Genomic DNA, 27681 nt, shown 5'->3' on the forward strand with positions numbered 1-27681 from the left:
TATGTGGCTCGTTCGTCAAGCTACCCAATTGGTCCTATTCCACTATTCTTTCCCCAATACCCTAGTAAATGTTTCCTTTCAATCCAATGTTATCCAATTCTCCAGTGAACATCACATCCACTTCAGGTGATGTGCACTCCAGGCCACACCAACTCAATTCATTTTTTTTCTCCCCCTCATGGTTTTGAACACCTCTATTAAATCCCCTCTTCACCTTCTCTGCTCCAAGAAGAACAATCTCAGCTTCTCAAGTCTCTCCACATGAACTGAAGTCCTCTCATCCCTGGGAACATTCTGGAAAATCTCCCTCTCCAAGGACTTGTCATCCTTTTGAAAGTGTGGTGCCCGAGATTGAACAGCATACCCCAGCTCAGGAAGGCCTAATCAATGGGTCGTAGGACAGCGCGGTAGCATTGTGGTTAGCACAATTGCTTCACAGCTCCAGGGTCCCAGGTTCGATTCCCTGCTTGGGTCACTGTCTGTGCGAAGTCTGCACGTTCTCCCCGTGTCTGCGTGGGTTTCCTCCGGGTGCTCCGGTTTTCTCCCACAGTCCAGAGATGTGCAGGTTAGGTGGACTGGCCGTGCTAAATTGCCCTTTGTGTCCAAAATTGCCCTTAGTGTTGGGTGGGGTCACTGGGTTATGGGGATAGGGTGGAGGTGTGGACCTTGGGTAGGGTGCTCTTTCCAAGAGCCAGTGCAGACTCGATGGGTTGAATGGCCTCCTTCTGCACTGTAAATTCTATGATTCTATGTATCGCACAAACTAAATAATGTTACCCTTCAGAAACAGGCCAATAAAGAGATTATTGCTGCTCGTGGTTACACTTCTCAAGCAGTTAACAAGCTGTCTAGTCTGGATGGAAATATAGCTATGCTGTGAGGAACTCAGAATGTGTCAGCAGTTGTTGCTTGCGATATTCAAAAATCCAGCATGCTGCCTGCCACCCTTCTCAATGCTGGCAAATCTGACGAACCTTTTGCGGCAGAGGTCAAAGTTCAGGACCAGTCAGCATGGACACTGATTGCTGAGCATAACAGAAGCCCAAAGGATATGGGTACGTGTGAGGAAGACTTGAGGACAGCTACCAAGATAACGCAGATGCAACTGTGAATGTTGCAGCCTTGACCATACAATGGATTCACACTCCTCAATGTGACAGCAATAAAGTGTTGTCAACATCAGTGACATAAATCCTGGTTGTCCCCAGACAGACAGGCATGTATTTGTTTGGCGATATCGCAATGACACTGTTTCTTTTAGAGGACACCTCTTCTTATTTGTACCGTGCATGCTGTGGAGTGTGGGAAAATCGATGGAACATTATATGAAACCTGCATGCAGCCATCATCAATAATGTTTCTTCATGCCCCTTATGACAGAAAAGGTGGCAGAGAACAGGGTGGGTCAGCCGCAGCGTGAATCCCTGGCAATCTTTGAACCAAGGTTTCTCGCTGAGGAAAATTCCTTAAAGGCAGGTCTTGATCACAAGGCCTTGTAGACGGCAGTGAATTGACAACATGTATGAATGCCCTTGTAAGTTCACCAACTGCTGTCTATATAGATAGTGAGGCAGAGGAGATGGTGGAGTTGTGGCATTGTCAATGGATGGGTAATCCAGAGGCCCAGGCTAATGATCTGGGGCCATGGGTTCACCATGGCAACCGGTGGGATTTGAATTCAAATAATAATTTTGGAAACCGGAAGCCAGGCCAGAGCTTTCACACCGGTGGGATCCTTTGGTCCCGCTGCTCCCCCCCCCCCCCCCCAATCCCACCCGCCGGTGAGAGGTGCATTCAACAGGAAGTCCGTTGACAATGGCAGGACCAGAAGATCCCGCCGTTGGCCAATGGCGGTCCGCCGTGAAACACGCGTTGTGTCGCATGGAAAACCCTGCCCCAAATCTCTGTGATGGTAACCATTAAACTGTCATCAATTGTTGTAAAAACCCCCATTTGGTTCACTAATGCCCTTTAGGGAAGGAAATCTGTCACCCTTACCCGGTCTGGCCTACATGTGACTCCAGACCCACAGCGATGGTGTTGACTCTTAACTGCCCCTCTGAAATGGCCGAGCAAGCCGCTCAGTGCAAGGGCAATTAGGGACGGGCAGCAAATGCCAGCCTTGCCAGCAATGCCTACATCCCATGGAAGAATAAACGAGAAAAAAAGGATGCAGATGGTACCAGATGGGTGCTTATCCAGGCACCCAACATCCCTTTTGAATCAAGCACCAGTCCAGCTGGCAGCATTGAGGGTGGCGTGGCAATAATTCCTCCGCAGAGTGCAGAGAGAAGAATAAGAAATCAAATCCAGCAAGGACCCATTGTGCTCAGCTACATTGCACAAGAATCTGATCAGTGTGGAGAAGTGATATCCAGGGATACCTCCAACATCTTACCATGCCCTGGGACTGATGAGGGGCATTTCAGTCAGAGGGAACCCAGAATCTCATGAAAAGAGGGCTCTTCAATATCCAATCCTTGGAGTTTATGGGGGACAGAGTGAAGAAGCAAATCTCTGCCAGCTGCGGGCAAGCGGAGCGAGTAAGGAAGAAGATGCTGCGTATGCTTCCGAGAGACATGTGCGAGGATGCTATGGGAACCACTGAGGATTGTTAACAATACATCCATTCTGTGATTTTATTACTGTTTGAAAAAGGTGGAAATTCTCGCCAGCCCCATTTTCTGGTGCGGCGCACCCACACCGGCAGCAGGCTCCCTCCATCCCGGCAGCCGGCCAATGGGTTTCCCCATGGCGTCGGGAAATCTACGGGCGTGGGTGCGCTGCCGGCGACGCGGAGGATCCCGTCGACGGAGAATCCAGCCCTGCGCTTCCCGATTTTCCATGTCCCTCGCTGCTGACGATTTGAGGCTCATGCTCACAAAGGGCGAATGTCTCATTTTAATGTTTATGAACGCACCCAGTGCCCCTCACCCCCCACCCCTGCCACCTGATTTCCCCCCTCACTGCATATTCAAACCTCGCTGACGTGAGGTTTACGACAGGTTTGGGAAGGTGAGATTTAATTGAGGGTATCCCTCTGGGGGCACATAGGGAAGTATAGCTTCCGGGGGAGAGGGAGATGCCCGGGAAGTGCCCTGACTCTGCTCCCTGGCACTGCCCAGTACAGGTTGGCACTGCCAAGTTGGGGAGGGGTGTTTCCAGTTATGTGGGGTGAGGGGAAACTTGCAGGTACGGGGGGAGGAGGGGGCAGCGAGCACTGTGGGGGCGGAGACGCCGATGATACTTCCGCAGTGTTAGGGGCTGTCCTCAATGATTGTCCGGAGGATGGGAGGAGCCTCCAATCCCTCCGTGATTGGGGGTGAGGGGGGGGTTCCACTACTGTGCCGATTGGGGCACCATCTTTATTTCTGTGGACCAGGTGCCAGCTCGAAAAGGCCCCCGCCCTGCCAGAGTGACGGCGTAAACCACGTCCACTCATTTTTTTCGAAGAGAGGCTCAAGATCTGGAGAGAAAACTGGTCTGTGCAACTGGAGAGCTACACGCCAGCATCTTCTTCACGCTCACCTCTCCGCTCATGCTGCCCCCTAGAGTCTGTCCCTGACCTCTGTTGGTAACATTGTGAAACATGCTGAACATTGCCACAAAGAGTCCAATCTGAAACACTCTAAAAGCGTGCTCGTTAAGAATCCTGCTTGCTGGCTGCAGTAGATAGGACCTCCAACCGAGGAGGTCATCAACTATTCCATGCCTCACCTATCGCAGCAATCGAGTGATCAGGGTACAACTGAACTGCCTCAAAATGGAGGAATAATGTTGGGTAGAATGTGCTGGGATGCCTGATCTACGGTCTTTGCTCTTGTTACCTGTGGTCCATATCGAACTCAATGAACAAAAACTCCTATCCTCCGCTGGGTACTGAGACGGTGCAGAGATTCTGAGGACGTCTATTCCCTTGACTTCAGCCAACAGGGCCGCTGTTGTATTTGTCGATTCTGCTTGCCGATCTTCCTATTCAGTGTCTACTTCCTGAGTGTGAACACTGATCCATTTGCAAAGCTCCCTAAAGCTGTGCCTTGCATGGAAGTGACTCAGTTAGCTGGTAGAGCCGGAGTTGAGCCTCTTGCATCTTCAAAATTCTCTTGGTACACAATCCACCATCTGTTCTTCCCTCATTGCCTACAGTTAATCCAATGCTGTTATCAGGGAACGCGCGTAGGAAACAGTACCAGAATGTAATGTGCTAACTGCTCAGTTTCAGATCGCAAATGCCCTTCCTTACAATGGATAGAAGGACCCCACATGACTCTATGTGCCAAATGTACTTTATTGTCCAAATCAAGAGGGGCTCATCATAACACCTTCTGTTCCATTGTGTGCAACAAGTGTTTGCACACTGAACCTGTGTCATAGGAGTCTTCTATCTCCACTTCCCCTATCTTAGCTAATTGGCTGCTGAAACCCTCGTCCACATCTTTGTTACCTCCAGACTCGACAGTTCCAACACACTCCTGGCTGCTCTCGCACATTCTACCCTCTGTAAACTTGAGGTCATCCGAAACTCTGCTGCCTGTGTCTTAACTCGCGCCGAGTCCCATTCCCCTATCACCCCTTGTTTTTAAATCCCTCCGCGGCTTCTCCAACCACCCCCCCCCCCCTCCCTCCACCATATCTCTGTAACCTCCTCCAACCCCAGAACCTTCCGAGATCTCTGTGCTCCTCGAATTCTGGCATCTTGAGACTTCACCATTTTAATCGTTCCACCATTGGTGGCCGTGTCTTCAGCTCCCTTGGCTCTAAGCGCTGGAACTCCTTTCCTAAACCACTCCCCCCTCTCTATCCCGCTCCTTAAATCCTATCACTTTGACCAGGTTTTTGGAGTTCTGACCTCACGGCCGGGATTCTCTGAGCCTCCGCGCCAAAATCGTGCTCGGCACGGGGGCGGAGAATGGGGCGTCAGACCCGCGATCGGTTCCGATGGCAGGACGCGAACCTCCGCTGACCGGAGAATCGCCGTCAGTCGGGCGCACGCGGTCGGCGCAGCGCCTGTCGGGGGGCCTCCGTGACGGCCAGGCCCGCGATCGGGGGGCCTCCAATCGGCGCACGCGATCTGGGGAGGCCTACCTTCTTTTGCACCGGCCCGCTGTGTGGCTCCGCCATGTTGCATGGGGCTGCCGCTGCAGTGGACCCGCGGCCGGAAGTGCAGGGCCCTGTATCGGCAGCAGGAGTTGCGCGGCGCACACCGGGCCTTGCAATCCCACTTAAAACCGGAGAAACACTCTGGACTTTTTTTAAAAAGTCCGGAGTGATTAACGCCCCTTTTCTGGCGGGTGTGGGGACATTATTGGAGAATCCCGGCCCACATCTCTGTATGTGGCGCAGTGTCGTATTTTGTTTTATAATACTCCTGTGAAACACCTTGGGATGTTTTATTTCATTAAAGGTGCGACTAGAAATAAGTTGTTGTTGGAGTAGATTGGTTCAACTTTAATTTTAGTCCAGTTAAAGGGAACGTCTCTCATTGTTCTCCCCTAACCTCCACTTTTCTGAAGAAAAAATATTTTTCTCTGCTGGGTCTGCTGCTGTGGCAAGAGCACATTGATCAATGATGCTTCAGGATTATAATAATAATAATCTTTATTGTCACAAGTATGCTTACACTGCAATGAAGTTACTATGAAAATCCCCTAGTCGCCACATTCCGGCGCCTGTTCGGGTCACAGAGGGAGAATTCAGAATGTCCAATTCATCTAACAAGCACGTCTTTCGGGACTTGTGGGAGGAAACCGGAGCACCCGGAGGAAACCCACGCAGACACTGGGGAGAACGTGCAGACTCCACACAGACAGTGACCCAAGCCGGGAATCGAACCTGGGACCCTGCCGCTGTGAAGCAACAGTGCTAACCACTGTGCTACCGTGCCACCCTAATGCACCAATAACCTTGGGATTGGACGACCCTGGTGCCCCTTGGCAAACCTTGCCACATACCCCACACCACCACTTCAAAGGGTGAGCTTGGCAAAAAATCCTAAATATATGACACATCGTGGACTAAGAAGCAATAAATGAGACAAATGGGAGAACAAAGGTTCTCCCTTTGATAGATAGTATTAGTACTATCGTGCACATCTTATCCAGGACCTGTACCACACTTGAATAGAGCTATACGCAACCCGACAAGCGATACAGAACACCCTTGAATTAAACTGCGTGATATTAGTGTCCAAATATTTAACAAACACGGATAAAATCCATTAGTTTGTTAGCTGAATAAGTTAAAATTCATAGCCTGATATCACACAGATCATTTCAAGACCGCCATTTATTCAGTTCCTGAGATGTTAAAAATTAGCTTCAGCCCCTCCGCCATACCCCTGGGGATTGAATTACATTATGTTAGTCAGCAAGTAAGTTTGAAAATTCCCAGGCTTTGTTTTCAAATCCCTCCATGGCCTCACTCCCGCTACCTACCGCTATAACCTCCTCCAGCCCTGTGATCCTCTGAGATCTCTGCGCTCCTCAAATGCTGGTGTCTTTTACATCCCTAATTTCCTTCTCCCATCATTGGTGGCTGTGCCTTCAGCTGCCTGGGGCTCTACGCTCCAGAATTCCCTCCCTAAACCTCGCCACCTCTTCCTTTTTAAGAAGCTCCTTAAAACCAAATATGTACCTGTCCTGATATCTCCTTGTGTCAAATTCTGTGAAGTGCCTTGAGGCATTTTACTGTGTTTAAGATGCTGGTGGAATGCAAACGGTTACTGTGCAAACAGGAGCAGCAAGGAGCCACAGTGAATATTGGCAAGGTGGATTCAGTTCTTAGAACCAGAGAATCCCTGCAGTGCAGAAGAAGGCCATTCAGCCCATCAAGTCTGCACCAACCCTCTAAAAGAGCACCCCCTGCCCTATCCCCGTAACCCCACCTAACCTGCACATCTTTGGACACTAAGGGACAATTTAACATGGCCAATCCACCTAACCTGCACATCTTTGGACACTAAGGGACAATTTAACATGGCCAATCCACCTAACCTGCACATCTTTGGACACTGAGGGACAATTTAACACGGCCAATCCACCTAACCTGTACATCTTTGGACAATAAGGGACAATTTAACATGGTCAATCCACCTAACCTGCACATCTTTGGGCACTAAGGGACAATTTAGCACGGCCAATCCACCTAACCTGCACATCTTTGGACACTGAGGGACAATTTAACATGGCCAATCCACCTAACCTGCACATCTTTGGGCACTAAGGGACAATTTAACACGGCCAATCCACCTAACCTGTACATCTTTGGATACTAAGGGGCAATTTAGCATGGCCAATCCACCTAACCTGCACACCTTTGGATACTAAGGGGCAATTTAGCATGGCCAATCCACCTAACCTGCACATCTTTGGATACTAAGGGGCAATTTAGCATGGCCAATCCACCTAACCCGCACATCTTTGGACACTAAGGGACAATTTAACATGGCCAATCCACCTAACCTGCACATCTTTGGATACTAAGGGGCAATTTAGCATGGCCAATCCACCTAACCTGCACATCTTTGGACACTAAGGGGCAATTTATCACGGCCAATCCACCTAACCTGCACATCTTTGGACACTAAGGGGCAATTTATCACGGCCAATCCACCTAACCTGCACATCTTTGGACACTGAGGGACAGTTTATCATGGCCAACCCACCCAACCTGCACATCCCTGGACACTAAGGGACAATTTAGCATGGCCAATCCACCTAACCTGCACATCTTTGGACACTAAGGGGCAATTTATCACGGCCAATCCACCTAACCTGCACATCTGTGGACACTAAGGGGCAATTTATCACGGCCAATCCACCTAACCTGCACATCTTTGAACACTAAGGGACAATTTAGCATGGCCAATCCAGCTAACCTGCACATCTTTGGACACTAAGGGACAATTTATCACGGCCAATCCACCTAACCTGCACATCTTTGAACACTAAGGGACAATTTAGCATGGCCAATCCAGCTAACCTGCACATCTTTGGACTGTGGGAGGAAACCGGAGCACCCGGAGGAAACCCACGCAGACACGGGGAGAACGTGCAGACTCCGCACAGACAGTCACCCAAGGCTGGAATCGAACCCGGGTCCCTGGCACTGTGAGACAGCAGTGCTAGCCACTGTGCTGCCATGTTATTGCTTAATTCAACTTAGCAGATCCACTCCCCTAACTGAAAATGCTGCATTGGAATGTTCAATTGCCCGCACACTTCAACTTAAATATTGTTGTCTTGCCCAGTGTTTCTGTGATTCAGGACCTTTCTGGAGACGATCAACATTTACAGATGGTCCTTCCTGATATCGAACATAGTGTACAGATTAAAGACAATAAATTCATACAAATTATTTTTTTCAAGAAGCACAAACAGAAACCGGCCTTTATCAGGCACTCACAACCCTGGTAGTCACAATTAAATACAACTCATTCATTCGTGCCGATATTTGTAACCTATCGAGCACTATCTAGAAAATTGGAGGTTCCCTGCTTTGCACTCACACCATTTTATTAATGTTATGAAAGGAGGGAAATTTATCCCAGTGCTAGCTGTTAGTTGGTTAGCTGTTCCTTAACCAAATTAACTTCATAAACCACCGAAAGAACTAAGGCCTTTGTTTATTCCCCACTCCATCCCACCATCTTTTTTTTGAAAGCAAGCGTTCAACATGATCACAAAAGTTTCTTCAATGTCACTGTTTCATAAAGAAGGTGGACCAAACCCGGAAAGGTTGAAGGGGTAACTGGAGGTCTTGTTTTGACCAGAGTTTTGACGGAGATAGGCAGAGAGGTTCCGGAATAGAATTCCAGAATGAGAGGCCACATTGGCTAAATGGGGAGGGGCACAGTGGCCAAGATTCAGAGGCATGGAGGACGTGAGCTAAGATGTAAGGTTAGAGGAGGTTGTATGTGGGACAAAACTTGTAACCGAGGTTGAAAGTTTGGTATCTCTGTGCTTGGAGACAGTGAGCTGGAAGAGGTCAGTCAGGATTAGGGGTTAAAGGTCAGCGGGACTTTACATGGTATCTGATGGGTATAGAGCAGGGGTGGGCAAACTTTTCCGTGCAAGGGCCACATTCAGAAATTCACAATTTTAAAGGGCCGCATAGTATATTAAGTAAAATAATTAATATTTTAAATAGCCAAAATAAAAGGTCTTTAAAGAAAAAAAAGCACATTTATTTGAAAAACAAAGTAACTCAGTAAGTAACAGAACAATGTCAATGAGAATGATGCATCTGACTGCAGTCATTTACCAGTTTGTTGAAATCAGGTGTCAAGTTGCTTGTGCTGATCCTTAACACTGACAGAAGCACAGCCTGGCCGAGTCAACGATAAAAACGCACGTAGTGGGGTGGATGAGTGGGGCTGCCTTATTGGTCGGTTTAGTTGGGTGTGCGACCAATAGGAGTCCAGGTTACAAACAATAATAAGGCTTGTTTGTAACCTGGACTCCTATTGGTCGCACACCCAACTAAACCGACCAATGAGACAGCCCCACTCATCCACCCCACTACGCGCGTTTTTATGCGGCCCGCCAATGAGGTGCCCGGAATCATAACCGGCATTTTTGAAAAGCCGCCGGGGAAAAGCCGCTGAAGTAAATGCGCTTATTGAATAAGCGCATTTACTTCAGCGGCTTTTCCCCGGCGGCTTTTCAAAAATGCTGGTTATGATTCCGGGCACCTCATTGGCGGGCCGCATAAAAACCTTTGGCGGGCCGCATGCGGCCCGCTGGCCGTAGTTTGCCCACCCCTGGTATAGAGAGATACGGCACAAGGAAGTGCTGAGGGTTTTGGCCAAGGGTGGTATCATGACCGGTATAGGCTTGGAGGGCTGAAGGGCCTGTTCCTGTGCTGCATTGTTCTTTATGACAGCGGCGGTGGAGTTTTGGAGCCATCAAAGTTCTTATCGGGGTGAGCTCAGGGCACCAGGAAGAGGAGGGTTGTTGGAAAAGCTGAGGTAGGAGGTCACAAAGGCATGAAGGAGGATTTCATTTGTGGTGGGAATGAGGGAGGGGAGCTATGCTCAAATGTTGTGGAAGTGGAAATAGCTGTTTTTGCTGACAGGCTGGATATGGGCACTGAATGTCAGCTTTCGACTGAGCAGAAAATTGAGGTTGCACCCAATGGACTCAGTCAGTGGAAACAGTCAAGTATGGGGCTGGCATCAGTGGGGTAGAGTGCACAGTATCTGCAGGGAAAGTAGGAAAAGCCAATATTGAACTGGACAAAGCTCTGTCTCACCCATCACATAATGGCACACAGGCTGTCAGACAGCACAGTAACAGTTGTAGAGCTGAGGACAGTGTAGTGGAGAGCGACATAAGGAACTGGACTCCATTCTTGTGGGCGATTTTGCCAAGAGCTGGCACGTCACCAGGTAATAGGAGGAACATGCCGTGGATGAATATTGTAGAATAGTTCATCATGTGAACATTCCGTCAGCTGGGAATGGGGCCATGAAAGGACTCCGCCATCAAGGTAAACCACAGTGGCAAGACATTGAAAGAACAGTTGACAGCAATACAAAGGAAGAATGCTTAAGCCAGGAATAGTCACACAGGGTACTTTTAGTGATATTAATCTGTTTCTGGAAGGTCTAGGTGGGACAATGGCAGGCTCAAATAATGCAATCATGTTGAACCTCCACAGCACACTCGGAAAATGTCACTGTGTCACACTTGATGTGAGGCATGGCTGAACCCTTTCTCTTCAATGCTCTTTAATCATGGCTATATTGTGACACACACAGAAAAGCAGTTACAATAGAGATTACTCACCCGATGTAATCTTCCGATTTGTTGTACTTTTTGGCCAGATATTTGGCTGACGCTTTGCTGGGGATTTTGACCATAGACAACTCCTTACCATATCGAGTCATGTTGCATGGTGTCTCACATGTGCAATATGTACTGTCCTTCTCCACCAAGAACTCTGTTCAAATAGCAGTGACACAATTGTATTGGCAAGTGTGGATTGCTTGCTGTTAAGTTGGGGAGGGAGAGAGGGGGGAGTTGATGGTGCTCTGAGCTAATGCATTGTTCTTTTACTGCCTTCCCTGTTCTAAGGGTGAACCAGTATTAATTAGGATTATACTCGTCGCGTTCCTGTGCTCCATAGAATCCCTACAGTGCAGAAGGAGGCCATTTGGCCCCTCAAGGCTGCACCAACCTTCTGAAAGAGCACCCTACCTAGGCCCAGCCCTGCCACCCTAACCTGATAACCCCACCTAACCTGCACATCTTTGGACACTAAGGGACAATTTAGCGTGGCCAATCCACCTAACCTACACATCTTTGGACACTAAGGGGCAATTTAGCATGGCCAATCCACCTAACCTGCACATCTTTGGACACTAAGGGGCAATTTAGCATGGCCAATCCACCTAACCTGCGCATCTTTGAACACTAAGGGACAATTTAGCACGGCCAATCCACCTAACCTGCGCATCTTTGGACACTAAGGGACAATTTAACATGACCAAGCCACCTAACCTGCACATCTTTGAACACTAAGGGACAATTTAGCACGGCCAATCCACCTAACCTGCGCATCTTTGGACACTAAGGGACAATTTAGCATGGCCAACCCACCTAGCCTGTGCATCTTTGGACTGTGGGAGGAAACCGGAGCACCCGGAGGAAACCCACGCAGACACAGGGAGAAAGTGCAAACTCCACACAGACAATCACCCAAGGCCGGAACTGAATGCGGGTCCGTGCTAACCACTGCGCCACAGTGCTGCCATTATAGATTGTAGTTCACTGACATCATTGCTGAAGGTTCAATGCAACAGAACCTCCTGGAATAGACAAAAGGCCAGTTAGACCAACAGCCCGGTCTCTTTCCCAACTCACATCTACCCAACTTTTCATCGGGGCTTATAATTCCTCTTTCAAACATATTTGGAATGTTTGTTTCCAATGCATGTCGGGTGAAACTAAATGAGATGAAAACCAGGTTCATTCGAACGGAAAGCTAAACCAGGGATAATTAGGTAAACACATTAGTCAGATGGAGGCTTTAGGATACAGGTGGCTTCACTAAGTGCTTAAGCGAGACAAATTTGTTGGCAACCAGGAAAGGTTTTCCCACATATGGGGAGGTGGTGCCTCAGTAATGGTATCTCGTAATGCAGAGATCCAGGGAAGTGCTCTGGGAACGCGGGTTCAAATTTTGAATTCAATAAAAATGGGAATGAAAAGCCGAATGATGACCATGAAATGATTGTCATAAAGGATCCATCTGGTTCATTCATGCCCTTTCGGGAAGGAAATCTGCCGTCCTTTCACGGTCTGGCTTACATGTGACTCTCGATCCACAACAATGTGGTTGATTCTTAAAAATAAAATGGCCGAGCAAGTCACACAGTTGAAGGGCAGTTAGGGATCGGCAATAAAAGCTGGCCCAAGGGGCAGCACGGTGGAGCCGAGCTTACGGCGCCGAGGACCCGGGTTCAATCCCGGCTCTGGGTCACTGTCCGTGTGGAGTTTGCACATTCTCCCCGTGTCTGTGTGGGTTTCACCCCCACAACCCAAAGATGTGCAGGGTAGGTGGATTGGCCACACTAAATTGCCCCGTAATTGGGAAAAAGAATTGGGTATTCTAAATTTATTTTACAAAATGCTGGCCCAACCACCGACACCTATATCTGGTGAATGAATTAAAAAAGAAATTCCCCAAATTTCTCGAGAATGACACCCACCAATATCTTGCATCCGTTTGACCCATCCATCCTCCAACAGTGAGTTATTCCTCTTCTGAACAAAAGGTCCACATGACCTTCCTCTCAGTCCGAATTCCTGCATCGTTCACTTGTATTTGGTGGCATTTGACCCTTTGTCACGGTTCAAACTTTGCCTTGATCTGTTACCTCTGCTATCTCCCTCCATTTCGTCTTGTGAACTTCACTGTGGAGCCTAACGTTCTGACTTTTTTTGCAAAGAAAAGACTTTCTTTAATCCCCTCACAAATGAAATGCCCAATATTGGGGGTAGCTTTTATCGTGCTTTTCTAACCTTTCAAGGACAAGACTACCTTTCAATGATTCGACTAGATGTAAATACATGCCAACTTGCTTGTTGAGGCTGGATTGAGCCCAAACATTGGAGTTGAAAGGACAATATTTTAACCCTTTGCACCAACCAGACCCCTTTTGAAACAGATAATACTGACCATGTGCATATTCAGACATTTCTGTATTATATTTTGTTCTAATAATCAAAGTAATAACACAAGGCATAACAAGCAGAGTGAAGTGCGACTCAGTCGAGTCAGATAAAGCAACCTGTTAAAACAGTTTGAAGAGCGATAATTCACTGTGGCAAATGTGACTGGCACTCCACCTCTGCACGAAGTAACACTTAGTAAAACATGATGTGGTTATTTTTTTCATGCATGCTCACAATTATCAGAACTTTATCCGTTACAAATTCTTTTTCCTTCAATGTCCTCCCTTGCTCTTCCGAAGGTGCCGACTCTTACTGGGTCACAGTCCCACACGTTGGCCCACATTTGGTACCGTGCCCAAGTGGATCACCATTCTCCAAGCGAGTGTTGGCAGGCTGCTCGACCATGGTTGAAAGAGGCATCAAAACCAACCCAATCCAGTTCTCACACCCACCTTCCAGTAGGAGTCAGGAGCAGAGAGCCTGGCTGATTTTTCCTCTCCCTGGCTCGTGCAGTCTTAGCATCCCAATTGAGACCAGCCAAGTCTGACAAGACAGGAAATCAAACCTGAGATCTACCCACTCTCTGGGGCTCAGTACTGCCATGGGCAATGCCACCTGGGGAGAATGTTCATCTACCGAAGTGGGCTATTCAGCTTGAAGTGAATAAACATCAAAAATAACTCACTCAAGACTTGTAGACATGATAATTAGGAAACATCACAATCACTGTTTCATTTAGCAAGCTGGATAACAAATACACTTCAGCAATAATTGCTTTTGTTGTTACTGTGTCGCGTCTGTTTTCCCACACAGCAGAGCACCCTGTATTTAGTAATCGAGGCTAACCAAAGGGTATTCCGCCATCTTGGTTTTGCCTGCAATGGATTCTGGGTAACCAGAGCCACCACAGATTTGACTTTATTCGTTATGCCCACATTCCGGTTCATATACTGCCCACCAACCCCCACTCACCCAAACAGGAACAAAAAGTTAAAGTGTCGTTGGATTTACCTCTAATTCTTACAAATGTAAGTAAACAAATAAGTGGTCAAAGTAAGTAAATAAGGATCAGCGCAGAGACAAGCCACAACAACTGAGCAACAAGGGAAGCAGAAGGCACTGCAATGGAATGGGTTTGGCATTGAAGGTTGAATTCTCCCTTTGAAGGATTATTGCCTCCAGAAAATGTTGCTTGGTAAATCATTGTTGATGTGGTAAATTGTGGCAATAAATACTATACTAACTTGGGTCCTGACGTTGTTGCGATGCGACAATGCACTGCATATAGGTTTGTCAAACACAATGCTTCTTCAAGAGCGCTAACAGCAAGCAGAATGCAGCAGTGGCTAAAGGCCAGGATGACTGGCATTAATACATTGCCAGAATGCTGCATAGCGACTGACATACACTGAAGTGGCGGCAAATCAAGGCAATCTTTTCTGTTTCTGTGAGGGGGGAAAAAAAAAGAGAATCTTTGCTATTTCTGCTGAAACAGTCAGGTAGCTTCGGAGAGTTGGCTGCAATCACAGTGGCCTATGAGATATCGAGCAAGCCCTTGCAATGATTGTAGCTGTAACACAAAAGATTGACGAGGATCATCCAGGAGCAAAGCCAAATGCTTCGAGCGTTGTCGGGAGAGTGACACCAAATCTGACTTCTTTCCTGCATTCGTAGCACCGTTTGGTTCCATGTATGGCTCCAAAACCACTAATGCTGGGCCGTCACAGCGTCATTTCTGAATCTGCGCTCTCACAGCTGCAAGATTGCTGCTGTCACCACTTTACAATGTTTTTGGAGCTGCAATGGAACCATTTTGATTGCTGTATGCAGTGGCTCTTTTTGATCTGCAGACTTACTTTTTGATTTGACTGTGAAAGAGCATAAAATTCCTGAATTGATTGTTGCTGGTGCCAACTGCAGAGGTTGCCAACTCTTTCGGGCAATCAATAAGCATTTATTTATCTGGGCAGAGAGCGGTGTTTTGCTTTTTTTCTTCCAATCTAAAAGTATCCACGTTTGCTGGCTGAATCACTTTGTGTGTACTGTTAGTAGTTGCCCACAGCCTGTAGTATTTGGAGCTGTTTAACCCATTGCTTGGCCTGTCAATGCATGAGTGGATAAACTGACATCTCACGAGCTGCGCGCAGTGCTTCTATCTGAAATGCAGCTCTTGTCTGTGCTGGCCAGCGCATTGAGTCCTGGTGTGGGAGGTATGGAATGGCATTAACAAAGTATGCCGTTGGTGTCAAAAAAGGCAGTAGTCTTTGCTTTCTGACCTGTAGAATTTGAGAAAATTACAATACCTGAATGTGCCAGCCCATCCATTGGGGAGACTGCCCTCAGCTCCATTGCCCAGCGTGAGAGAGAAGGTACCAACGCGTGCCCCCCCCCCATGCCCCACCCCCACACCCCACAAGCACAACCGTTCCGAATGCTATCAGCACTTTCGGCAGAAGGCAACTCTGATGGCGTTAGCTGGGATGGACAAATCATTCTGGGATACAAAACGCAGCAACATGTTGTTGCCAATAATCATCCGCCAGATAGGAAATGAGGGACAAGGGATTACAGGACAATAAAAAGAGGGGAGGAATGAGAGAGAGAGGCAAGGGAAAAAGAAATGACAGAGGGAATGAAAGAGACACGAAGGAATGAAAAAGATGGGGGTGGAGGGAATGAACGTGACAGAAAAAGAGAGGGAACTTTTCTCCTTGATATCTAAGACTTGTGGAAACCTACTATCATGTTTATGATTCTCTTAACCCAGCCACTGAGAAATCCACAAAAGTTGAGTTTCTCTTTACTTAACATCAAGTGCATACTCTAACAACTTTCTTCACTAATTCCAGACAGATTGGCAATAGGTGAGCAACAGCCGAGGCTTTTAGACACTCATGATTTAGACCAGGCCTTTGAGATTGGCCAATTGGAATATGAGTTCCCTGATTAGTGTCCCAATCAGGGAACCTCTTCTTTGTATATAACAGGGAGTGTCAGATCCTTTGCACTCCCAGTGTAGACAGCAAGCTAAATGCATATGGTTGTACTGCTGTTGGATTTGTTAATTAAAAGGATTCTGGTGAAGGGATCTCTGCCTCTGTGGACTTATTACAGAGACACACAAATATTCACATGGTTTTTGTTGGTGTTTAGTCAGCTGGGACCACAAAGTTTGACAGAGCAGGGTGTCACTAATTAGGACAGTGTGATTGTTGACTTCACAGCGTTGTTTGAAGCTGAGGGTGATGAATCGCAACCCTTAAACGCCAGGTCGACCTCACTAAGTCCCATTAGTGAAGCAGGTCAGTGAGTCAATTGTCAACACTGCCCTAGATTGCAGCACTCCTATCTGACCCAGGCATTGGATTATCTCGATTTCACCCCTACCTTTCCAGATGTGGAACCTTGGAGCCATCGTGACCCCACAGGGAGCTCACCTACAGCATGTTCGCACCTTCACCCAATAAGCTTTTTCACAGGTTGCTCAACAGACAACAGTGAATTGCAACGGCCTGAGCCTTGTGCAGACAGCAGATAACAAGAACAGCCCATGAACTGCACAATGAGCAGTATAGCTCACCGCAACATAGGTAAGCAGGTTGCCCTTTGGGTCAATACTTGGCCACACACCAGACCCCACCTGGGTCCGTGCGCACAGATTTAACAGCAGCTCTCCACATCAGTGTCCACAAATGCATACACAAATGCACAATCTTGGTCTCACCCCAGACTCCAAGGTTCCACGTGACCGGATGGACATCTGCCTTCCGAGAAATGGGAGGCCCCTTCAGATGGAGCTGGATTGGATAGCTTCCAATATGCCAGCCACTGCGATGTTCCAGGCATCCCAAACTATTGCCGCAAACCATGCTGCCTCCTCACCATCTGCTCAATCCATCTCTTTGCATGAGGAGATTTCAGAGAGATATGACTCACACCCCCACCCTCTCTCTTTCAGGATGTTGGCCGCTAAAACACCAAAACCCTGCCTCCTCACAGCTGTTTCCCCATTGTTTTTGACACAATTCCCCCTATCACGTGCCTCAGAGATCTGAGCTGTACCTTACATGCCACCGACTACATATATCACCATTCTTCATTGAAGACCAGAGTTCTCCTCAATCCTTCTCAATACGTTCCCACAGGACTGTATTTAGGTTGAAGTTGGCATTCGCCAGAATTCAGGGGCTGATACAAATACAAATCAACTAGAGGGACAGGTGCCCTTGTGTTTCTGGTCACCACCCTGGGGAACCCAACTTGAGTCATGCACAGCCATAACCCTGCACATAAAGATAAAATGTGGTGAGATCGTCCCACTAGATTTGCAAGCAGGCCCAACTAAGACGCACTATCTGTCAATTGAAGCGTTACCATTCTTTCAGAAATACCCAGGGTAATCCAAAACTGTTCCTTACAATGCCACCTAACACCTGAGGAAGGAGCTGCGCTCCGAAAGCTAGTGATTCGAAACAAACCTGTTGGACTTTAACCTGGTGTTGTAAGACTTCTTACTGACAAATTCCTGACGAGGGCAGGCCTCCAAGACATTCGATAAGTCTCCTTCGAGAACCCAAAAAGGCACCTCAAAAACTGAGGATTTGGAATGCTGAACTACACACGCCTAAAGTATTTCCCAGTTTTGGAAGGACAGAGGGTGGTGAATCTGTGGAACTCTGTGCTGCAGAAGGTTGTGGAGCCCAATTCACTGAGTGTCTTTAAGACAGAGATAGATAGGTTCTTGATTAATAAGGGGATCAGGGGTTATGGGGAGAAGGCAGGAGAATGAGGATGAGAAAATATCAGCCAGGATTGAATGGCGGAGCAGACTCGATGGGCCGAGTGGCCTAATTCTGCTCCTATGTCTTATGGTCTAATGCAAGTGGGCAGGTCCTGCCACTGATACCCAAGGATATCACCATTCTGCTCCCACCTTGCCCTCCCATCTGGATCGTTTTAGAATTCTGGATGAATACTGTCCACTATTTCCATGAATCTGATTGGTGGAGTGCACTGTCCACTTCCTGCCGGGAAGAGGGCTTATTAAAACCTTCTATCAAGCTCCAGGTCCCTCCAGACTGAGAATGCCCTTACGGATGTATTGAGAAGGGGGAGGGGGGGGGCAATGAAAAAGAAAGGAAAGGAGAATGAAAGAACTCAATCAGTGATCTCACAGGTAAATGGTTGGAACCAAACCAGTCAGAAGGCACATTAATGGGCTAGCTTTCAGCATCTTGCTTGTGTACTTGAAGATACAATGAGAATTTTAAGTGAACATTCTATTAAACTTCTAAAATAAGTCCTGGGTATTGTAGCTTGTTGCTGCTGTGTTTTATCTTCCCGATGCGATCTTTCTTCTTGCTAATGTTGTATCGCACATTGCAATTTGCTGCTACTCTATTGAGCACTCCACTGTTGCATTGTACATTGCAGCTGCTGTATTGCAGTTCGCAGTGGCTGATGAACTTTGCTGCTGTATTGCACCGAGCTCCTCCAGTCATGTCCCTTGCTCGTATTGCATTCCATTTTTGCTGCTTCATTGTGCATTGCCAGTTTCATTGTATCTTTCTTCTACTGCATTGTACCTTGCTGTTGCTGCATTGCACCTTGTTGCTACTGCATTGTACCTTGCTGATGCTGCATTGCACCTTGCTGCTGCTGCATTGTACCTTGCTGCTGCAGCATTGTACCTTGCTGCTGCTGCATTGCACCTTGCTGCTACTGCAGGACCTTGCTGCTGCTGTGTTGTACCTTGTTGCTGGTGCTGCATTGTACCTTGCTGCTACTGCATTGCACCTTGCTGCTGCTGCATTGTACCTTGCTGCTGCATTGCACCTTGTTGCTGGTGCTGCATTGTACCTTGTTGCTGCATTGTACCTTGCTGCTGCTGCATTGCACCTTGCTGCTACTGCATTGCACCTTGCTGCTGCTGCATTGTACCATGCTGCTGCTGCCGCATTGTACCTTGCTGCTACTGCATTGCACCTTGCTGCTGCTGCATTGTACTATGCGGCTGCATTGTTACTTGCTGCTGCTGCATTGTACCTTGCTTCGGCTGCATTGTTACTTACTGCTGCTGTGTTGTACCTTGCTGCTGCTGTGTTGTACCTTGCTGCTGCTGCATTGTACCTTTCTGCTGCATCACACCATGCTGCTGCTGCATTGCACCTCACTGCTGCTGCATCGCACCTCGCTGCTGTAGCATTGCAGCTTGCTGCTACTGCATTGCACTGTGTTGTTGTACTGTAACTGTTGCAGCTTGCCGTGACCCTGTTATATGAACTGCTGCCTTACAATATATGATTGCATTCCACTTTGCTGCCAGATTGCACTGTAGCTTTGCAGTCAGGAGTTTTGCTAATTGTATATTACACTTTGTGATGGTACTGCATTCTGTTGCAGCATACGTTGGTACATTGAACCTTGCTACCGTATTGCACCTTGCTGCAACTGCATTGCACCTTGTTGTGAATGCATTGCATTTTCTACTGCATTGTACCCAATTACTGTGTTGCAACTTATTACTGGCGCATTGCACTTTGCTGTTGCAGCGTGGCCATTCGTTGATGTTTATTGCACCTTGCTGCTGCATTTTATCTTATTACTATATAATGCTACATTGTTGCAGCTGTTCGATACATGCAGCTCACTGCTGGTGTGTTGCATGTAATTTCCTGCTGTATTTACCAAATCACATGGTGCTGTGTTGCTGCTGTACTGTACATCACAGCCTGTTGCTGCTGTATTATGCTCCTTGCTGCTGCCCTGCATCTTGCTGCTTTTGTACAATATTTTGTTGCTGGATTGCACCCCTCTGCGGCAATGTCCCCTATTGCTGTTGCATTGTACTTTGTGCTGCTGTATTGCACCTGACTGCTGTTACTGTAATTGACCTGGCATTGCTCCTTTGCTGCACCTTGCTTTTGCTGCATTGTATTGCTGCTGCATTGTTCTTTGTTGTTACTGCTTTGCACCTTGCTCCTGCTGTTGTATTGCACCTTGCTACTGCTGCATTGTACCTTGCTGCTGCACTGCATTTTTTGCTGCAATGGGTCGTGCTATCATTGCACTGTAGCTTTCTGTTACTGTATTGCAAAGTGTTGGTGCCGTGTTCTTTATTGCTGTATTATATTTTGTCGGTGCATTGTACCTTGCTGCTGCTATGCCGACCATGTTGACATTACAATCCACCCTGCTCGGATAGCATTGTACCTTGCTATTGTGATTTGTGCTGCTGCATTTCACCCTGTTTGAGTCGCATTTAAACTTTGCTGCCACTGCACTGCTGCTTTATTATTGCATTATTGCTGCACCGCACCACTAGGCTTTTTACCTCGTCACTTTTGCACTGTGCCAGTTTGCTTTTGCATTGCACCTTCCTGCTGCATGGCTGCATGCCATCTTCCTGTTATGCACTGCACCTTATTGCTGCATCATTGCACCTTCCTGCTGCATGACATCTTCCTGTTATGCACTGCACCTTATTGCTGCATCATTGCACCTTCCTGCTGCATGGCTGCATGACATCTTCCTGTTATGCACTGCACCTTATTGCTGCATCATTGCACCTTCCTGCTGCATGGCTGCATGGCATCTTCCTGTTATGCACTGCACCTTATTGCTGGATCATTGCACCTTCCTGTTGCATGGCTGCATGACATCTTCCTGTTATTGCACTGCACCTTATTGCTCCATCATTGCACCTTGCTGCTGCCTTTCCTCTTCCAGCTGCTGTACTGCTTTCGTTTGGTGTATCTATCTCAACATCTTTATTTTTAAGTTTCACGGTTAACTTTTGCTTTAAAACACTGCCGGGTGTCATCAGGTCTTGCTGTCAGGAACACGCGGCAGCACATGGACCAATTACCTGAGGGGGCTCTTTTCCAGGAGTAGGTAACATGGGCATCCTCATCAAAAGGAATTGTGATGACTGGTTTGCTTGGCATCGAGGAGCGGGGCTTACCTCGTGCAGTCCGTGCCTTGTTCCCTGCCAAGGATGGTGCACCCTTGTTTGTACGACACATGCCACTGACAGACAGTGCTAGCGTTCCAACAAGTGAGGAAGGTCACAGGATAAGTAGGTGGTGACCCCCCCGGGATTGGACAATTGTTTACAGGTAGTAGGACGGCACAAATGATGGCCCGAGACTTGGCATAGACGGGTATCGGTGTCCACTTGATGTGCGGCGCAGTGTGTTACCTCGCAGTCAGTGCCACCATCATTGTTTAACCTGCGGAGTGCACAACTCTACATGAAGTCAAATAGGAAGGTGCTGCACTTTGGGAAGGAAATGCATGCTCTCCGCTGTGAACAAGGACCCACTGTGGAGCTCTACACGCGAGCTGTGTTGATTACTCAGCATGCAACTGCACACTCCAAACCACCACAGCATATGGCACAGAGGATGCTACTAGACTGATGGCAACCTTGTGGTCACCTTTTGACCATTTAATGGCTACTTGGTCACCTTACGGCCACCTCAAGGTCACCTGATGCCACCTCAAGATCACCTGATGCCACCTCAAGGTCACCCGATGCCACCTCAAGGTTGCCTGAAGCCACCCCAAAGTCACCTGATGCCACCTCAAAGTCACCTAATGCCACCTCAAGGTCACCTGATGCTACTCCAAAGTCACCTGATGCCACCCCATGAGCAGCTGCTGATTGAGGCCTGATCTTCACTCTGTATGCTGGCCCTATTTCCTCTGTCCGCGCAAGCAGCGCAAATGTGGTCCCTCTTGGCGCCTTTCCTGCTCTCCGTCACGTGCGTCCTGCTGTTGCGCATTTTTTCACGTTTGGTTGCGTTGAACTTGGATCTCCAATTTTCCCAGGCTGGCGTCAGGATGAACTGTGCCACTGTACTTTGCAACAGGTGACATTTCCAAGCTTCTGTGCCAGCGGGAGGCGAGTTGGGAAGACCTGAAGGCATGGATCAGAGCTTAGTTTGCAAAGTGTCATGACACCGCAATAACTAATATTGTGAATCACAAACACATGGAACCATCACGGAAATTACCTGTGCTGGCCACATCCCACTGGCTTCGAGCACTAGAGTCCCTTATGGATCAGAGTTGGAGATCTCCACTGTACCCTCATCCTCAATGCTGGTGTCACTGGCTAACTCTTGGACTGTCAATCCTCACCCTCAGGAACATTGCACCCAGCAGCTACGTCTGCGAGCCTGACAGGTCCATGGAGATACATTGTAGACCTCTACGAGGGTACATGGCCAGCATGGCATACATCTACCCAGCGGAACAACAGACCACCTGATGCCAACTTCTCTCCTTCGCTCCAACCCCCCGCTCCCCCCCCCCACCCCACTCCTCTGCCTGCTGGTTGCTGAGATGTGGGAAGGTCACGTGGCACTGTTTAGTGCGTGGGGTGTCCCCTCCCCTCACATCTGCCCAAACCGAGAGGGGCACCTTTGGCTTGGGCACCACACCCCAACACAGGTGATTCAGTGGCACTGGTACCTTGTGAAGGCTCCATGTCCAGCCTGAACTTGCAACGAGGAACAAGAAAAACAAGTCAGTACAGCATTTGAGACAACATCGGACAACATGGAACATAGCTTCTAACCAAGAAGAGTCGGTGGCACAGTGGTTACCACTGCTGCCTCACAGCGCCAGGGTCGGGTCCAATTGTGGCCTCGGGTGACTGTCTGTGCGGAGTTTGCACGTTCTCCCTGTGTCTGTGTGGGTTTCCAAAGATGGGAAGGTTAGGTGGATTGGCCATGCTAAATTGTCCCTTAGTGTCCAAAGATGTCCGGGTTAGGTGGATTGGCCATGCTAAATTGTCCCTTAGTGTCCAAAGATGTGCAGGTTAGCTGGATTGGCCATGCTAAATTGTCCCTTAGTGTCCAAAAATGTGCAGGTTAGGTGGATTGGCCATGCTAAATTGTCCCTTAGTGTCCAAAGATGTGCAGGTGAGGTGGGTTGGCCATGCTAAATTGTCCCTTAGTGTCCAAAGATGTGCAGGTTAGGTGGATTGGCCATGCTAAATTGTCCCTTAGTGTCCAAAGATGTGCAGGTGAGGTGGGGTTACGGGGATGGGGCTTGGCAGTGGGCCTGGCTGGGGTGCTCTTTCGGAGGGTCAGTGCAGACTCGATGGGCCAAATCGCCTCCTTCTGCACTGTAGGGATTCTATGGATTCTATTGATTCTAAGAAAGCCCTACTGGCCTTCAGAATGTTGACACCCTGTGAACAGAATACGACAAATTAAGAGTGGATGGCACAGTGAGGTGCTCCTGCATTTTTTGTCGTGCAAAATAAATAAAAAAGTGAAAGTTTCACAAATTTCTGAACAGAAAACATGAAGCCAAATGGACAAATGTGGGCCGAACAGTATTCCGAATTCTTGTTCTGTCATGGTTGGCAGATTTGCGTTGAGCCTGATAGTGTTGCACGGGTTTGGCAAGCCCAATTGGCAGCATGTTTCCACAATATCGGGAGATGGGGCTTCAAAACGCCATGATGCATGGGAGTGGTGGACAGGCCTTGCCTGGGAATCTCGCAGTGAGTCAGTCCCATGGAGCAGTACCTTGAGGTTTTTTTGCCCCATCGCACAACTGGCATGATGCGACGTCACGGCTGACCACAGGAGGTGTTACGCTGTTCCAAAAGCTCATAGGAGAAGGGGGTCTCTGCAGCCACCCAGCCACGTGAGAGGCAGTCCGTTTCATTTGCACAAGACTGGTCAACAGTATTGGAATGAAGTGAAACCACCTCGGCCTAGTCCAGACCAAAGTGACTTGGTTACTGGGAGACCATTGATGTTAATGGGGGTCTGGACATTTTGTGTTTCCTCGATTGTCTCCAGGAATGAAAGATTAGTTTCCGGGATTGTGAACAGCACTTGGGAGAAAAATCATCAGGGCTTCGGAAAAAAGAGTGATTTTTTGTGTTCTTTTGTTCATCGATGATAAGAAATGAGGAGGCAGAATAAGAAAGGTTTGAGTGATGATCAAGAATCATCTAATCGAGTTATGATGAATTAATTTGCTTTCTAATTGGTGTGGGAAGGCAGAGACTTGTGAGGGGGAGGTGTCACATGACCAATGGTGGACGTGTGGGGGCAGGACAGTTGGAGATGGAACGGTCAAGTGCTGGAACCCTAAGGACGTCAGCCATTTGATAATTCATTGCTGGCTGGGGTGGCCAGACCATATTATACCATTCGGTGATGGAGCTCAGAGCTGTAATCAATTGAGTATTTGAAGTTGACCAAAGCTTTTGCCATTTTAACGGGCCCCTAAACACTCCATGGCAAAATATCAACTTGCATCAAGGGCCGGAGTTGGCGCCCTCCTCCCAGTTCAAAGTCAAGTTCTAAGAAAGCTCTGATCGAATTTCACAAACATCGCTCTCCCCACTCAGGCCTGAAGATGATGAATAGCTCTCTTGTCACCGCCTCACTATCTAGCGCATCGGTGGGGCCTGAAACATGAATAAAGTCACAGAGTAACGTTTTATTGGCTGAAAATGTCAACCAGATTAACCAGGCTTTGAGATGAAAACTAAAAACACGGGCCAAAACGGCAGCAGGTCGATTGGCAGCTCAATGGGTTTGTGTTCAGGTTGCAATGTTTGAACAAATCCCAATGGTCCGCTGACTGAAACATGAAGCTGTCTTTTCTCTTGACAGAATCTGCTGAGTGTTTCTAGCATTCTCTCATTTCTCTTTCCAACACGCAGCCTGTTTTGCTGTTTACTTACTGCTGGGTAGGTTGCTGATGCCAGTGTGAGTGACACACTCAAGCTGAAGTGACATGCCCAGCTTCTCAGCAAACACCAAGCTGGACATCCTCGGAACAAGATTAGTAACTGAGAGTCAAGGGAGAAAATAACTCCTCGGCTGCGTCAGACCGCCAGCCCACGTTTTAAGACACCAGGCTGGATTCTTCCGCTCGGTCGCCACGGGCGGGACGCGGACGATTGACATCGGGCGGGAATTTCCGGTCGCTGGCCAGGTGCGGCCAGAGAATCCCGCCCACCTTCCTTTCTGCCTGATTTTAAGGACAGCTTACTTTGTTCACCTTAAATCTTATCTGGTTCATTTTGGGAAAGGTCCCCGCCAAACAACCCTGTATCGACCGTTCCCCTGAACTTGGAAACAGCGTAATATAGAGGTCCTTACCTAGGGCTGGGTCTGCACACTCTTTGTACTGTTCTGGTGTACAATATGGAGCATCACCTAAATATAGAGGAGAAAGTTAGCAGTCAGGAAACTTATACATGTGAACAAATGTCGTCCAGTGAGCCCATTTACGCCACCGAATCATAGAATGGATACGGCTCAGCAAGAGATCATTGAGGGCGTCATACCTCTGAATGAATAATTCACCGAGTGCCAAGCCCCCACCTTCTCCCTGAACTCTTCCTTTCCGATAAACGTCAATTAAATTTTATTATTGGAATTATGTTGAAAATGTCGCTGAAGGAATCTTTGAAGGAAAATCACTATAAAAGTGCAAGATTAGACAGCGGAGCACTCACAGTCTCCCCTTCTACTTCAACCCAGCAAATAAGAACAGTTGTGTCAAGAGCAAGTAAAACCGTTAAACCCATCAAACCTGCTCCATCTGGCTTCTTTGCCTGATTTTCCCATCATGCCTCTGTCCCAGCTCTCCCCCCCCCCCCCCCCCCCCCCCAACCTCCACCATGTAGATCACACAGGTGGGGGCGGGAATTTCCAGCCCTCCCTGCCCCGCCAAACGTGACCCCCCCACCCAAGCCACATAAAACGGCGTAGGCATCAGTAGCACTGGAAGATCCCACAGATGGCCAATGACGAGTTGCCTCCGCCGGGTTTGGGGGGAGAAATCCCGACCCCTGATGTTTCCCCGGCCTCCGCGCCTGCTCAGTGCACACACCCTGACCATCTCTAACGTTTGTGACTGGACGTTCGAAGAGGGAAAACTGCTCCACAAGTTCAAAAGGCAAAAGATTCACAAAATCCAAAAAATAAGAGGCGAGAAAGGGTGCTGGATTGGTTATCTATAACTTATTGGTTGACTATAACTTATCTGGACAAATAGAGTCCCAAAGTAGGGGAGCTTTGTTAAACTGATGCAGGACACACTTGGAGCAGTTCTGGTTTCTGTATTGGAAGGAGGATATTGAGGCATTATAGAATATGCGAGAAGTGATTTATGAGGCTGATACCAGAACTGAGAGGGTACATCTGTCAGGAAGGACTGAAGAGGCTGGGAATCTTTTCTGTAGGTGTTGGAATTATGAAGGGGTTCGATACAGTCACTGTCGATGTTTCGACTTGCTGGGTAGCGCAAACCAAACACGATGTAAGATAGTTACTAAAAAACCCAGCAGGCAATTCAGCACAAAAAGGTTTGAATGTGAAACTCTCTCCCACAGGGAGACGTTGAAGTGAATAGTGCGGATGTGTTGAAGAGGAAGTGGGCTAAACAAATGAGTAACAAAGAAATATAAGGTTATGCCACTTGGGTGAGAGAAGAGTGGGAGTAGGTTCAAGGCAAGTATAATTAACAGTGATGAGTTGGGCTGAATGGCCTGTTTGTGCCATATATTCCACCTAACCTATATATTTATTTAATAAATCTAGAGTATCCAATTATTTTTTCCCCAATTAAAGGGTAATTTAGTGTGGTCAATCCACCTACCCTGCACATCTTTGGGGTGTGGGGGCGAAACCCACGCAGACACGGGGAGAATGTGCAAACTCCACACGGACAGCGATCCAGGGCTGGGATAGAACCCGGGACCTCGGCACTGTGAGGCAGCAGTGCTAACCACTGCGCCACCATGCCGCCCATATGTAACCTATTTAGAACTGACGTGTTAGTGCTTCAATTAAAATAATGGAGAGCGGAATGTCTTAGAAATAAATTAAGTGTGTATCCGTTAATAGTTGCCATTAGTTGCTTCTAGCCGAAGAACAGAAAGCAAAAGAAACAAACTCAAAGGGTAATGAGTCAGAAAAATTGGAGAAAACGCGTGACAAACACTGCATCAAAGTGTAGGAGAAAGACAAAGTGAAAGACACTGCAGGCGCTACAGAAATACATTCACAGAGAATGGAACAGAGCGGGCAGACAATGAGGCAGGCAGGAAGAGAGAGGCCGAGAGACAGACGGAGGAGAAAGTGTCTCCTGACTGAGGTAGAAGCCCCAATTTTCTCTTGGTTTCTCACAGGCAGCAGGCTGCCACAGTGGTTAGCACTGTTGCTTCACAGCTCCAGGGTCCCAGGTTCGATTCCCGGCTTGGGTCACTGTCTGTGCGGAGTCTGCACGTTCTCCCCGTGTCTGCGTGGGTTTCCTCCGGGTGCTCCGGTTTCCTCCCACAGTCCAAAGATGTGCAGGTTAGGTGGATTGGCCATGCTAAATTGCCTTCAGGTTAGGTGGGGTGACTGGGTTGCGGGGATAGGGTGGAGGTATAGGGTGCTCTTTCCAAGGGCCGGTGCAGACTCGCTGGGCTGAATGGCCTCCTTCTGCTCTGTAAATTCTATGATTCACTGGTGAG

At 48.0% G+C, this 27681-nt stretch overlaps 1 protein-coding gene across 3 annotated transcripts in view; it reads right to left on the reverse strand.

The window, feature by feature from the left end:
- asic1b (acid-sensing (proton-gated) ion channel 1b) overlaps window positions 1–27681 on the reverse strand; it is an 809000-nt gene that overhangs the window by 55739 nt on the left and 725580 nt on the right. For all 3 annotated transcript variants that reach the window (XM_038786503.1, XM_038786501.1, XM_038786502.1), the window contains exons 5-6: window positions 25319–25375; window positions 10788–10941 (exon numbers count right to left, since the gene is read on the reverse strand). In XM_038786503.1, coding sequence (XP_038642431.1) covers window positions 10788–10941; window positions 25319–25375 — 211 coding nt within the window. The remainder of the gene's footprint in view (window positions 1–10787; window positions 10942–25318; window positions 25376–27681) is intronic.

Source organism: Scyliorhinus canicula, chromosome 28 (genome assembly GCF_902713615.1).
Source record: "Scyliorhinus canicula chromosome 28, sScyCan1.1, whole genome shotgun sequence".
NCBI classification, from domain to species: domain Eukaryota; kingdom Metazoa; phylum Chordata; class Chondrichthyes; order Carcharhiniformes; family Scyliorhinidae; genus Scyliorhinus; species Scyliorhinus canicula.